At 40.5% G+C, this 15,486-nt stretch overlaps 1 protein-coding gene across 1 annotated transcript in view; it reads right to left on the minus strand.

Annotated features, from left to right (window-relative positions):
- The window catches only part of trpc3 (transient receptor potential cation channel, subfamily C, member 3), a 59,864-nt gene that overhangs the window by 18,816 nt on the left and 25,562 nt on the right, over positions 1 to 15,486 (minus strand). The window contains exon 5 of the mRNA XM_064954986.1: positions 7,835 to 7,999. Within this exon, the coding sequence (XP_064811058.1) occupies positions 7,835 to 7,999 (165 nt within the window). The remainder of the gene's footprint in view (positions 1 to 7,834; positions 8,000 to 15,486) is intronic.

Below are 15,486 nucleotides of genomic sequence, written 5' to 3' on the forward strand. Positions count from 1 at the left end.
TACCCTCACACCCCAAGACTATTTATGTACCCTCACACACCTAGACTATTTATTTACCCTCACACTCCTAGACTATTTATTTACCCTCACACCCCGAGACTATTTACCTTCACACTCGCAGACTATTTATTTACCTTCACATTCCTAGACTATTTATTTACCCTCACATTCCTTGACTATTTATTTACCTTCACACTCCTAGACTATTTATTTACCTTCACACTCCTAGACTATTTATTTACCCTCACACTCCTAGACTATTTATTTACCCTCACACCCCGAGACTATTTATTTACCCTCACACCCCGAGACTATTTATTTACCCTCACACCCGAGACTATTTATTTACCCTCACACACCCAAGACTATTTATTTACCCTCACACTCCTAGACTATTTATTTACCCTCACACCCCTAGACTATTTATTTACCCTCACACCACGAGACTATTTATTTACCTTCACACTCCTAGACTATTTATTTACCTTCACACTCCTAGACTATTTATTTACCCTCACATTCTTTGACTATTTATTTACCAACAAATTCATAGACTTTTTATTTACCCTCACACTCCTAGACTATTTATTTACCCTCACACCCCAAGACTATTTATTTACCTTCACACTCCTAGACTATTTATTTACCTTCACACTCCTAGACTATTTATTTACCTTCACACTCCTAGACTATTTATTTACCCTCACATTATTTGACTATTTATTTACCAACAAATTCATAGACTTTTTATTTACCCTCACACTCCTAGACTATTTATTTACCCTCACACCCCGAGACTATTTATTTACCTTCACACTCCTAGACTATTTATTTACCTTCACACTCCTAGACTATTTATATACCTTCACACTCCTAGACTATTCATTTACCCTCACATTCCTTGACTATTTATTTACCAACACATTGCTAGACTTTTTATTTACCCTCACACTCCTAGACGATTTATTTACCCTCACACCCCGAGACTATTTATTTACCTTCACACTCCTAGACTTTTTATTTACCCTCACACTCCTAGACGATTTATTTACCCTCACACCCTGAGACTATTTATTTACCTTCACACTCCTAGACTATTTATTTACCTTCACACTCCTAGACTATTTATTTACCCTCACATTCCTTGACTATTTATTTACCAACACATTCCTAGACTTTTTATTTACCCTCACACCCCAAGACTATTTATGTACCTTCACACTCCTAGACTATTTATTTATCTTCACACTCCTAGACTATTTATTTACCTTCACACTCCTAGACTATTTATTTACCCTCACATTCTTTGACTATTTATTTACCAACAAATTCATAGACTTTTTATTTACCCTCACACTCCTAGACTATTTATTTACCCTCACACCCCGAGACTATTTATTTACCTTCACACTCCTAGACTATTTATTTACCTTCACACTCCTAGACTATTTATTTACCTTCACACTCCTAGACTATTTATTTACCCTCACATTCCTTGACTATTTATTTACCAACACATTCCTAGACTTTTTATTTACCCTCACACTCCTAGACGATTTATTTACCCTCACACCCCGAGACTATTTATTTACCTTCACAGTCCTAGACTATTTATTTACCTTCACACTCCTAGACTATTTATTTACCCTCACATTCCTTGACTATTTATTTACCAACACATTCCTAGACTTTTTATTTACCCTCACACTCCTAGACGATTTATTTACCCTCACACCCCGAGACTATTTATTTACCTTCACACTCCTAGACTATTTATTTACCTTCACACTCCTAGACTATTTATTTACCCTCACACCCGGGACTATTTATTTACCTTCACACTCCTAGACTATTTATTTACCTTCACACCCCGAGACTATTTATTTACCTTCACACCCCGAGACTATTTATTTACCCTCACACCCGAGACTATTCATTTACCCTCACACCCGAGACTATTTATTTACCCTCACACCCCGAGACTATTTATTTACCCTCACACCCGAGACTTTTTATTTACCCTCACACTCCTAGGCCATTTATTTACCCTCACACCCCAAGACTATTTATTTACCCTCACACCCGAGACTATTTATTTACCCTCACACTCCTAGACTATTTATTTACCTGTGTGGCTCAGTCGGTAGAGCATGGCGCTTGCAACGCCAAGCGTCGTGGGTTCGATTCCCGCTGGGGCCACCCATATGTAAAAGTAGTGGCCCCAGCCGACTTGTAAGTCGCTTTGGACAAAAGCGTCTGCTAAATGGGATATATTATTATTATTATTATTACCCTCACACCCCAAGACTATTTATTTACCCTCACATCCCGAGACTATTTATTCACCCTCACACTCCTAGACTATTTATTTACCCTCACACCCCAATACTGTTTATTTACCCTCACACTCCTAGACTATTTATTTACCGTCACACTCCTAGACTATTTATTTACCTTCACACTCCTAGACTATTTTTTTACCTTCACATTCCTAGACTATTTATTTACCCTCACATTCCTTGACTATTTATTTACCAACACATTCCTAGACTTTTTATTTACCCTCACACTCCCAGACTATTTATTTACCCTCACACCACAAGACTATTTATTTACCTTTACACTCCTAGACTATTTATTTACCCTCACACCCCGAGACTATTTATTTACCCTCACACCCCGAGACTATCTATTTACCCTCACACCCCGAGACTATTTATTTACCCTCACACTCCTAGACTATTTATTTACCCTCACACCCCAAGACTATTTATTTACCCTCACACTCCTAGACTATTTATTTACCCTCACACCCCTAGACTATTTATTTACCCTCACACCCCGAGACTATTTATTTACCTTCACACTCCTAGACTATTTATTTACCTTCACACTCCTAGACTATTTATTTACCTTCACACTCCTAGACTATTTATTTACCCTCACATTCCTTGACTATTTATTTACCAACACATTCATAGACTTTTTATTTACCCTCACACTCCTAGACTATTTATTTACCCTCACACCCCGAGACTATTTATTTACCTTCACACTCCTAGACTATTTATTTACAGTCACATTCCTTGACTATTTATTTACCAACACATTCCTAGACTTTTTATTTACCCTCACACTCCTAGACTATTTATTTACCTTCACACTCCTAGACTATTTATTTACCTTCACACTCCTAGACTATTTATTTACCCTCACATTCCTTGACTATTTATTTACCAACACATTCCTAGACTATTTATTTACCCTCACACTCCTAGACTATTTATTTACCCTCACACCCCGAGACTATTTATTTACCTTCACACTCCTAGACTATTTATTTACAGTCACATTCCTTGACTATTTATTTACCAACACATTCCTAGACTTTTTATTTACCCTCACATTCCTTGACTATTTATTTACCTTCACACTCCTAGACTATTTATTTACCTTCACACTCCTAGACTATTTATTTACCCTCACACTCCTAGACTATTTATTTACCCTCACACCCCGAGACTATTTATTTACCCTCACACCCCGAGACTATTTATTTACCCTCACACCCGAGACTATTTATTTACCCTCACACACCCAAGACTATTTATTTACCCTCACACTCCTAGACTATTTATTTACCCTCACACCCCTAGACTATTTATTTACCCTCACACCCCGAGACTATTTATTTACCTTCACACTCCTAGACTATTTATTTACCTTCACACTCCTAGACTATTTATTTACCTTCACACTCCTAGACTATTTATTTACCCTCACATTCTTTGACTATTTATTTACCAACAAATTCATAGACTTTTTATTTACCCTCACACTCCTAGACTATTTATTTACCCTCACACCCCGAGACTATTTATTTACCTTCACACTCCTAGACTATTTATTTACCTTCACACTCCTAGACTATTTATTTACCTTCACACTCCTAGACTATTTATTTACCCTCACATTATTTGACTATTTATTTACCAACAAATTCATAGACTTTTTATTTACCCTCACACTCCTAGACTATTTATTTACCCTCACACCCCGAGACTATTTATTTACCTTCACACTCCTAGACTATTTATTTACCTTCACACTCCTAGACTATTTATATACCTTCACACTCCTAGACTATTCATTTACCCTCACATTCCTTGACTATTTATTTACCAACACATTGCTAGACTTTTTATTTACCCTCACACTCCTAGACGATTTATTTACCCTCACACCCCGAGACTATTTATTTACCTTCACACTCCTAGACTTTTTATTTACCCTCACACTCCTAGACGATTTATTTACCCTCACACCCTGAGACTATTTATTTACCTTCACACTCCTAGTCTATTTATTTACCTTCACACTCCTAGACTATTTATTTACCCTCACATTCCTTGACTATTTATTTACCAACACATTCCTAGACTTTTTATTTACCCTCACACCCCAAGACTATTTATGTACCTTCACACTCCTAGACTATTTATTTACCTTCACACTCCTAGACTATTTATTTACCTTCACACTCCTAGACTATTTATTTACCCTCACATTCTTTGACTATTTATTTACCAACAAATTCATAGACTTTTTATTTACCCTCACACTCCTAGACTATTTATTTACCCTCACACCCCGAGACTATTTATTTACCTTCACACTCCTAGACTATTTATTTACCTTCACACTCCTAGACTATTTATTTACCTTCACACTCCTAGACTATTTATTTACCCTCACATTCCTTGACTATTTATTTACCAACACATTCCTAGACTTTTTATTTACCCTCACACTCCTAGACGATTTATTTACCCTCACACCCCGAGACTATTTATTTACCTTCACAGTCCTAGACTATTTATTTACCTTCACACTCCTAGACTATTTATTTACCCTCACATTCCTTGACTATTTATTTACCAACACATTCCTAGACTTTTTATTTACCCTCACACTCCTAGACGATTTATTTACCCTCACACCCCGAGACTATTTATTTACCTTCACACTCCTAGACTATTTATTTACCTTCACACTCCTAGACTATTTATTTACCCTCACACCCGGGACTATTTATTTACCTTCACACTCCTAGACTATTTATTTACCTTCACACCCCGAGACTATTTATTTACCCTCACACCCGAGACTATTCATTTACCCTCACACCCGAGACTATTTATTTACCCTCACACCCCGAGACTATTTATTTACCCTCACACCCGAGACTTTTTATTTACCCTCACACTCCTAGGCCATTTATTTACCCTCACACCCCAAGACTATTTATTTACCCTCACACCCCGAGACTATTTATTTACCCTCACACTCCTAGACTATTTATTTACCCTCACACCCCAAGACTATTTATTTACCCTCACATCCCGAGACTATTTATTCACCCTCACACTCCTAGACTATTTATTTACCCTCACACCCCAAGACTATTTATTTACCCTCACACTCCTAGACTATTTATTTACCGTCACACTCCTAGACTATTTATTTACCTTCACACTCCTAGACTATTTATTTACCTTCACATTCCTAGACTATTTATTTACCCTCACATTCCTTGACTATTTATTTACCAACACATTCCTAGACTTTTTATTTACCCTCACACTCCCAGACTATTTATTTACCCTCACACCACAAGACTATTTATTTACCCTTACACTCCTAGACTATTTATTTACCCTCACACCCCGAGACTATTTATTTACCCTCACACCCCGAGACTATCTATTTACCCTCACACCCCGAGACTATTTATTTACCCTCACACTCCTAGACTATTTATTTACCCTCACACCCCAAGACTATTTATTTACCCTCACACTCCTAGACTATTTATTTACCCTCACACCCCTAGACTATTTATTTACCCTCACACCCCGAGACTATTTATTTACCTTCACACTCCTAGACTATTTATTTACCTTCACACTCCTAGACTATTTATTTACCTTCACACTCCTAGACTATTTATTTACCCTCACATTCCTTGACTATTTATTTACCAACACATTCATAGACTTTTTATTTACCCTCACACTCCTAGACTATTTATTTACCCTCACATCCCGAGACTATTTATTTACCTTCACACTCCTAGACTATTTATTTACCTTCACACTCCTAGACTATTTATTTACCCTCACATTCCTTGACTATTTATTTACCAACACATTCCTAGACTTTTTATTTACCCTCACACTCCTAGACTATTTATTTACCCTCACACCCCGAGACTATTTATTTACCTTCACACTCCTAGACTATTTATTTACAGTCACATTCCTTGACTATTTATTTACCAACACATTCCTAGACTTTTTATTTACCCTCACACTCCTAGACTATTTATTTACCTTCACACTCCTAGACTATTTATTTACCTTCACACTCCTAGACTATTTATTTACCCTCACATTCCTTGACTATTTATTTACCAACACATTCCTAGACTATTTATTTACCCTCACACTCCTAGACTATTTATTTACCCTCACACCCCGAGACTATTTATTTACCTTCACACTCCTAGACTATTTATTTACCCTCACACCCCGAGACTATTTATTTACCTTCACACTCCTAGACTATTTATTTACCTTCACACTCCTAGACTATTTATTTACCTTCACACTCCTAGACTATTTATTTACAGTCACATTCCTTGACTATTTATTTACCAACACATTCCTAGACTTTTTATTTATCCTCACACACCTAGACTTTTTATTTACCCTCACACTCCTAGACTATTTATTTACCCTCACACCACTAGACTACTTACCATCACACTCCTATACTTATTTACTTTAATCACAGGTGGCTGTAAATGTCTGTTTTACTTTTCAATGGGAAGTTTGGGTAATGGAACCATATATATGAAATTCTATGGGCTAGAAACAATACTCTTCATATACTCTGGTTTGAGTTGAGATAAATGAAGGGAACACAATTGGTGAATTTTGTCCCAACACTGCCTCCCTATTTCACTTTGATCTCTACAGCCTGGTTATGCAGCAGTTGATCTACCTGAGAGGTTCTGAGTGGCAGGAATGATGGCGGTGGGTGGCCTTGCATGCCAGATTTCTATCTATACTCTCTTGGCAGACATTACATGTCACATTACAAAACAATCATCAATTAATCAAAATAAAGCTATCACATTTATTTTCTAAAGCCTTTTTATATCAGCAGTTGTCACAAAGTGCAATACAGATTCCCAGCTTAAAACCCCAAAGAGCACTGTGCAGAGGCACAGTGGCAGTGAAAATGTCCCTAGAAAGCAATGAACCTAGGAAGAAACCTAGAGTGGAACCAGGCTCCGAGGGGTGGCCAGTCCTCTCCTGGCTGTGTTCTGTGGAGATTATAGCGGGGAAACTGCCAGGTCCGTTTGCGATATTACAACAAAGACGTTACGTCAAACAACGAACACCTCTGACATCATTGTACATAATTTCACGCAAGATAGAACAGCAGAGCATGTACTGTGAGTTTTTTCTCCACGATGCTGGAGGCGCATTTTCTCAAAATAAAAACAATAACAAATCTGCCAATTTTGGATTCCAACTACAAGGCCAGATCGTTCTTCAAGACGTCCAAACGTTCATAGATGACAAGCAGGGTCAAATAATGACCAGAGTGGTTAAAGAGGGTACAACAGTTCAACATCTCAGCGTGCATGTGCATACGAGCGTTTGTGCAGTTTTGTAAACAAACATACTCCATCAACATTGCTCTGACTACAACAACAAATGGTAAGCGAGAGTCAGCGGTATGTCAGTGGACGTGGTACTCTTACCCGACTGCAAGGGGCGAACCAGTAACCCACAGCCAGCAGGGGCAGACCCAGGGCCACAGCCACCACCACCAGGCATTTTACAGCGATAGTCTGCTCCCTCAGGCCCGACAGGTTCTCATACCAGATCGTCAGCAGCTGCTGCTGGCAGTTGGGGTGTGCCACAAACTGTGGGGGAGGAGAGAGAAAACAGGAAATGAGATGTAATGTTTAAGTTAATGCAATCGGGAAGCAGCCTGGGGAAGCAGGGATGAGCTATATACTGTCTTTATAATAGAGCTAATAAAATGGGAAAGCAGTCTAGGGAAACAAAGAGACTGAGTGGCAGACCTGGTTCATCCTCTACACTGCCACTCCGTTTAGTCTGGACAATGAGGATGAAAACCCAGTTCTGAATCTATTCTGTAGGCACCAGGTGGACACCAGTCATTGCTTGGTCATTTGCATTTTAAGTGGGCCTATAGTGTGTGTCTATGTGTGTGTGTGGGGGGGGGGGGGGAGTCTCATTTAATCACATTAACAGGCTTGATCAAATCTGGGGAAATACATTACGCTCTCGTCAGCGCTGGCTGCTCTGCGAAGATTTGGGTGGGTGGTGTTCCCTGTCTGAGTAATAGAAGTTTTCAATCAAAAGCTACTGAGCCATTAATGAACTGAACAGTTCTCTTTGTGGGTTTTCTTGACACTGTCTGCCAGCCCAGTCAATCCATAACCATTTTATAACAGCAAACGTTTTGTTATTTGCTTTGTAAAGACCTAATACTACAAGATAAGAACATTAACCAGTATCAAGGGGATGTAAAAAGTTTGAGTTCCCATGTTCATTCTAATATGGGTACAAACAGACATGCAATTCCAATGGAAGGAAGAAATCATGGACGGGAGTGGTGGCCCTTTCCTGGGATTTAAATGGGATTGACCCTCAAACTGTTGCTCCCAGGTACTTCGAGAAAAACTTTGAGATACAGACAAAATTAATTCTGGGTCAGAGAGAGGTGCATTGCCACCTGTAGCAAGAAACAAGCTCCATCCTCAAGTGTGCAATGTGTTCTGAATGGAACCCACTAGGTTAATGAATAACAAACATCTGTGCCTTTGGGTTTTTAATGTCATGGTTGTGCAACATCGGCTCCCCCTTTTTGCTGCAAGGCTAGCAATGACTGAATTGGAAAATATGGCCAATTAATTATGCTGTTGAATGAGGAATCGAGGCAAAGCCAGAACGGCTATGAATAAGGAGTAGTGAGTCTATTATTATCGATTCTTTGGAGAGGGAGAGCCGTGTGGCATTGGGATTTGTCAGTGTACAAAAATCATGGGACAAGAACGAGATGCAGAAGAGTTGAGGTGAACATTAACCTGCCAGTAACAGGATAAGGACATTTCAAATCAAATCAAATTTTATTTGTCACATACACATGGTTAGCAGATGTTAATGCGAGTGTAGCGAAATGCTTGTGCTTCTAGTTCTGACAATGCAGTAATAACCAACGAGTAATCTAGCTAACAATTCCAAAACTACTACCTTATACACATAAGTGTAAAGGAATAAAGAATATGTACATAAAGATATATGAATGAGTGATGGTACAGAGCGGCATAGGCAAGATGCAGTAGATGGTATCGAGTACAGTATATACATATGAGATGAGTATGTAAACAAAGTGGCATAGTTTAAAGTGGCTAGTGATACATGTATTACATAAAGATGCAGTAGGTGATATAGAGTACAGTATATACGTATACATATGAGATAAATAATGTAGGGTATGTAAACATTATATTAGGTAGCATTGTTTAAAGTGGCTAGTGATATATTTTACATCAATTCCCCTCAATTCCCATTATTAAAGTGGCTGGAGTTGAGTCAGTGTGTTGGCAGCAGCCACTCAATGTTAGTGGAGGCTGTTTAACAGTCTGATGGCCTTGAGATAGAAGCTGTTTTTCAGTCTCTCGGTCCCAGCTTTGATGCACCTGTACTGACCTCGCCTTCTGGAGGATAGCGGGGTGAACAGGCAGTGGCTCGGGTGGTTGTTGTCCTTGATGATCTTTATGGCCTTCCTGTGACATCGGGTGGTGTAGGTGTCCTGGAGGGCAAGTAGTTTGCCCCCGGTGATGCGTTGTGCAGACCTCACTACCCTCTGGAGAGCCTGTTGCCGTACTAGGCGGTGATACAACCCGACAGGATGCTCTCGATTGTGCATCTGTAGAAGTATGTGAGTGCTTTTGGTGACAAGCCAAATTTCCTCGGGCCTCCTGAGGTTGAAGAGGCGCTGCTGCGCCTTCTTCACAAAGCTGTCTGTGTGGGTGGACCAATTCAGTTTGTCTGTGATGTGTACGCCGAGGAACTTAAAACTTACTACCCCCTCCACTACTGTTCCATCAATGTGGATAGGGGGGTGTTCCCTCTGCTGTTTCCTGAAGTCCACAATCATCTCTTTAGTTTTGCTGACGTTGAGTGTGAGGTTATTTTCCTAACACCACACACTCCGAGGGCCCTCACCTCCTCCCTGTAGGCCGTCTCGTCGTTGTTGGTAATCAAGCCTACCACTGTTGTGTCGTCCGCAAACTTGATGATCGAGTTGGAGGCGTGCGTGGCCACGCAGTCGTGGGTGAACAGGGAGTACAGGAGAGGGCTCAGAACGCACCCTTGTGGGGCCCCAGTGTTGAGGATCAGCGGGGTGGAGATGTTGTTGCCTACCCTCACCACCTGGGGGCGGCCCATCAGGAAGTCCAGTACCCAGTTGCACAGGGCGGGGTTGAGACCCAGTCTCGAGCTTGATGACGAGTTTGGAGGGTACTATGGTGTTAAATGCTGAGCTGTAGTCGATGAACAGCATTCTCACGTAGGTATTCCTCTTGTCCAGATGGGTTAGGGCAGTGTGCCGTGTGGTTGAGATTGCATCGTCTGTGGACCTATTTGGGCGGTAAGCAAATTGGAGTGGGTCTAGGGTGTCAGGTAGGGTGGAGGTGATATGGTCCTTGACTAGTCTCTCAAAGCACTTCATGATGACGGAAGTGAATGCTATGGAGCGGTAGTCGTTTAGCTCAGTTACCTTAGCTTTCTTGGGAACAGGAACAATGGTGGCCCTCTTGAAGCATGTGGGAACAGCAGACTGGGATAGGGATTGATTGAATATGTCCGTAAACACACCAGCCAGCTGGTCTGCGCATGCTCTGAGGGCGCGGCTGGGGATGCCGTCTGGACCTGCAGCTTTGCGAGGGTTAACACGTTTAAATGCTTTACTCACCTCGGCTGCAGTGAAGGAGAGTCCGCATGTTTTGGTTGCGGGCCGTGTCAGTGGCACTGTATTGTCCTCAAAGCGGGCAAAAAAGTTATTTAGTCTGCCTGGGAGCAAGGCATCCTGGTCCGTGACTGGGCTGGTTTTCTTTTTGTAATCCGTGATTGACTGTAGACCCTGCCACATACCTCTTGTGTCTGAGCCATTGAATTGCGATTCTACTTTGTCTCTATACTGACGCTTAGCTTGGTTGATTGCCTTGCGGAGGGAATAGCTACACTGTTTGTATTCGGTCATGTTTCCGGTCACCTTGCCCTGATTAAAAGCAGTGGTTCACGTTTCAGTTTCACGCGAATGCTGCCATCAATCCACGGTTTCTGGTTTGGGAATGTTTTAATCGTTGCTATGGGAACGACATCTTCAACGCACGTTCTAATGAACTCGCTCACCGAATCAGCGTATTCATCAATGTTGTTGTTTGACGCAATACGAAACATATCCCAGTCCACATGATGGAAGCAGATTGGTCGGAGCAGCGTTGAACAGACCTCAGCGTGGGAGCTTCTTGTTTTAGCTTTTGTCTGTAGGTAGGGAGCAACAAAATGGAGTCGTGGTCAGCTTTTCCGAAAGGAGGGCGGGGCAGGGCCTTATATGCATTGCGGTAGTTAGAATAGCAATGATCCAAGGTTTTACCAGCCCTGGTTGCGCAATCAATATGCTGATACAATTTAGGGAGTCTTGTTTTCAGATTAGCCTTGTTAAAATCCCCAGCCACAATGAATGTGGATTCCAGTTTGCAAAGAGTCAAATAAAGTTAGTTCAGAGCCATCGATTTGTCTGCTTGGGGGGGAATATATACGGCTGTGATTATAATCGAAGAGAATTCCCTTGGTAGATAATGCAGTCGACATTTGATTGTGAGGAATTCTAAATCAGGTGAACAGAAGGACTTGAGTTCCTGTATGTTGTTGTGACCACACCATGTCTCGTTAACCATAAAGCATACGCCCCCGCCCCTCTTCTTACCAGAAAGATGTTTGTTTCTGTCGGCGCGATGCGTGGAATAACAAGCTGGCTGCACCGACTCCGATAGCGTCTCTCCAGTGAGCCATGTTTCCGTGAAGCAAAGAACGTTACAGTCCCTGATGTCCCTCTGGACTGCTACCCTTGCTCGGATTTCATCAACCTTGTTGTCAAGAGACTGGACATTGGCGAGTAGAATGCTAGGGAGTGGTGCGCGATGTGCCCGTCTCCGGAGCCTGACCAGAAGACTGCTTCGTTTGCCTCTTTTACGACGTCGTTGTTTTGGGTCGCAGGCTGGGATCCATTCCGTTGTCCTGGGTGGAAGGCAGAACACAGGATCCGCTCTGGGAAAGTCATATTCTTGTTCGTACTGATGGTGAGTTGACGCTGCTCTTATATTCAGTAGTTCTTCTCGACTGTATGTAATGAAACCTAAGATGACCTGGGGTACCAATGTAAGGAATAACACGTAAAAAAACAAAAAACTGCAGAGTTTCCTAGGAACCCGAAGCGAGGCGGCCATCTCTGTCGGCGCCGGAAGTACTCATTTTAAAACACTTCATGTGAAAAAACCTGGGCAAAAATCAATAGGTAGAAACTCAATGTCTGTCAGGGGTAGCAAGCTACAATAGGTGTTCAAAAGCTAAATAATGACAATATAACAGGGTTGGGGAGTAACGGATTACATGTAATCAGTTACATGTAAGGGATTTTTTTTTAAACAGTTAATGTAATCCGTTACGTTACCAGCAAAAATATTGTAATCAGATTACAGATACTTTTGAAAAACTAGATGATTACTTCGAGGATTACTTTTAAATAGAGAAAGGATGTTTAACATGTCTCTGTTTTCTCAATGACATTCAAATCAGCATTGAAAAAACGGCGCAAGTTTAAGGTGGTTGCACTTGAGCGAGTCTGAACACAAGTCAGAGACCAGTATGATGACACACCAAATGTGTTTGATGGATCGTGTGAAAAGAGCGGGAATAGGCTTTTGTAGGCTACAGTCCAACCTATGTCTTCCAATGTTGCAACTACTGTCAGCATTCAAAGATGATCCAATTTGAATAAACGCTAAGGTTTAGGATGACAGCAGTGTCTACGGCGATACGGATACCACTTATTATTGATATCTACCATAGTGCATTGATGTGAATCACACTGCTGCTCTCTTCCTTAGCTATTTGCGCCTTACGGATTGTGGTTGTTGAGGATGGCTGTTCACAAATCTTAATGTGTATTTGAACACAATAATGGTTGAATTCAAGAAGTTTAAGCTGCCTATCAAACATTGTTTCTGGAATCAGTGGACAGCCAGTGAAAAACGCACTCCTGCAACATCTAACTGACACATGCTCAAACTCACACACTTCTGATAGACTTAAAGGGGCTATCTGTAGTTGCTACATCCATACATCCATGTAGTAGAAAGCGATAGGTTAGAAGAAGCCTACATAACCAACCCATAAAGTAAAACGGAACATCCATATATGGCCAGTTATGTAAACTTTAACATTGATTTAACCTGCAATAGATGTCGTTCAATTGGTAACATACAATTGTGTCTTCTTCTAATGCCTCTTAAGGTGAAAGTAATCTAAAAGTAACTGCATTTAATCAGATTACATTACCGAGTTTGGGTAATCCAAAAGTTACGTTATGGATTACAATTTTGGACAGGTAACTAGTAACTGTAATGGATTACATTTAGAAAGTAACCTACCCAAGCCTGACAACAAAAACCATAAAACCGCAAGTCACAGTGATGACACCAAACACTCAGCATCATTAACATAGCAAGTGCACACAGAGCCAGATGATATATTGACTGGAAAAGTTGGAAAAGTTGCAATTAACAAAAATTGGCACTGGTCTTTCCACTTTAACCAATTATATGCATTAACCCTAGATATCTATTTGTTTGAAGCCACCGCGCAGCCATCTTGGTACTCCTACTCCAGTGTAAAAAATAATATTTTGGACGATATAGAAATTCATTTATGAATGTCTACATTTGTTTTCCTTATATTCCTTAAAATATATATTTTTAGAGAGTAATGATGTTACTGTAATACATACCATTTTGTCCTTGAAAGATAATATTTAAGATTGTAGAATTCCATTAATTCCTATGGAGGACTGCTCCTTCTGAGGAGTACCAATATGGCTGGCCGGTGGCTTCAAAGCCTTTCACTGGCCAATACATAGCATAAGCAATCCAGGGTTTATACACATCGTTTGATTTTAAATGCGCCCACCAGAGGGCAATGCCGCCCCTATTTCGATATCATTTTTGTTTAGGTTCCACCTCCGAAGAATGATGCAGGCTACATATACATATTCACAAATTGGGGGAGGGAAATAATGTTGTTATGACTTCCACCTCGAGTGATCGAGAAACATCAACAAATAGACAACTGACAGCTGTCAGTGTAGCTAGGTAGCATGCTAACCTTAGCTAGCCATCTTATTAACCTTATCTAACTAGCTAACGTTATCTGTTGTTGCAGTCTTTTTTCAAACTACTCTGTATTCAAAGGATTAGCCAGGTGGCTAAACTGGTTCTACTGGAGTTTTCATTAGCATAATAGGGAAAACTTCACCACAGATGGCAACCAGTATCTTGGACTTCACCATCTATTGTTATTTCCAAAGTTTTGGCATCTTCCATAAGAGACTGTTTTTCTACATTATAATGGACATGGTGAAACTGGCAGGCTTCAGCGGTGGTACAGCAAGGCCAAGTCAGCCGTGCTCATGGTTCTCACAGGGGAAGTGGAATGATAGGCTACAATTACTTTGCTCATGATGCATTTCGCAAATGACATGTAACAACACCCTGAGTGCATCAGACACAAAACACCAATACAAATGTTACAACAGAACAGCAAAAATAGATAAACAAGATCCTTGAATGTTATTTTGCAGGTGCCTGTTCATTTAAGCAATAAGGCACAAGGGGGGGGGGGGGTGGTGGTATATGGCCAATATACCACAGCTAAGAGGTGTTCTTACACACAATGAAACACGGAGTGCCTGGACACAGCCCTTAAGCCTTGGTATATTGGTTGTATATTGGCCATATACCACAAACCCTGAGGTGCCTTATTGATATTTTATAAACAGGTTATGAACGTAATTAGAGCAGTAAAAATAAATGTTTTTTCAAACCCGTGGTACATGATCGGATATACCACAGCTGTCAGCCAATCAGCATTCAGGGCTCAAACTAACCAGTTTATAATATAGGATAGATGCTTGTTGCACCAATCAAAGCAATGAAGCATGTAGTGAAGCATTCATGTTGGGGCGACGGGGGAGCATGGATGCAAAGTGCAATCATACCATTTATGAAATGTATATTTTTATATATATTTTAATACAGAC

This window comes from Oncorhynchus masou, chromosome 32 (genome assembly GCF_036934945.1).
Source record: "Oncorhynchus masou masou isolate Uvic2021 chromosome 32, UVic_Omas_1.1, whole genome shotgun sequence".
NCBI lineage: Eukaryota > Metazoa > Chordata > Actinopteri > Salmoniformes > Salmonidae > Oncorhynchus > Oncorhynchus masou.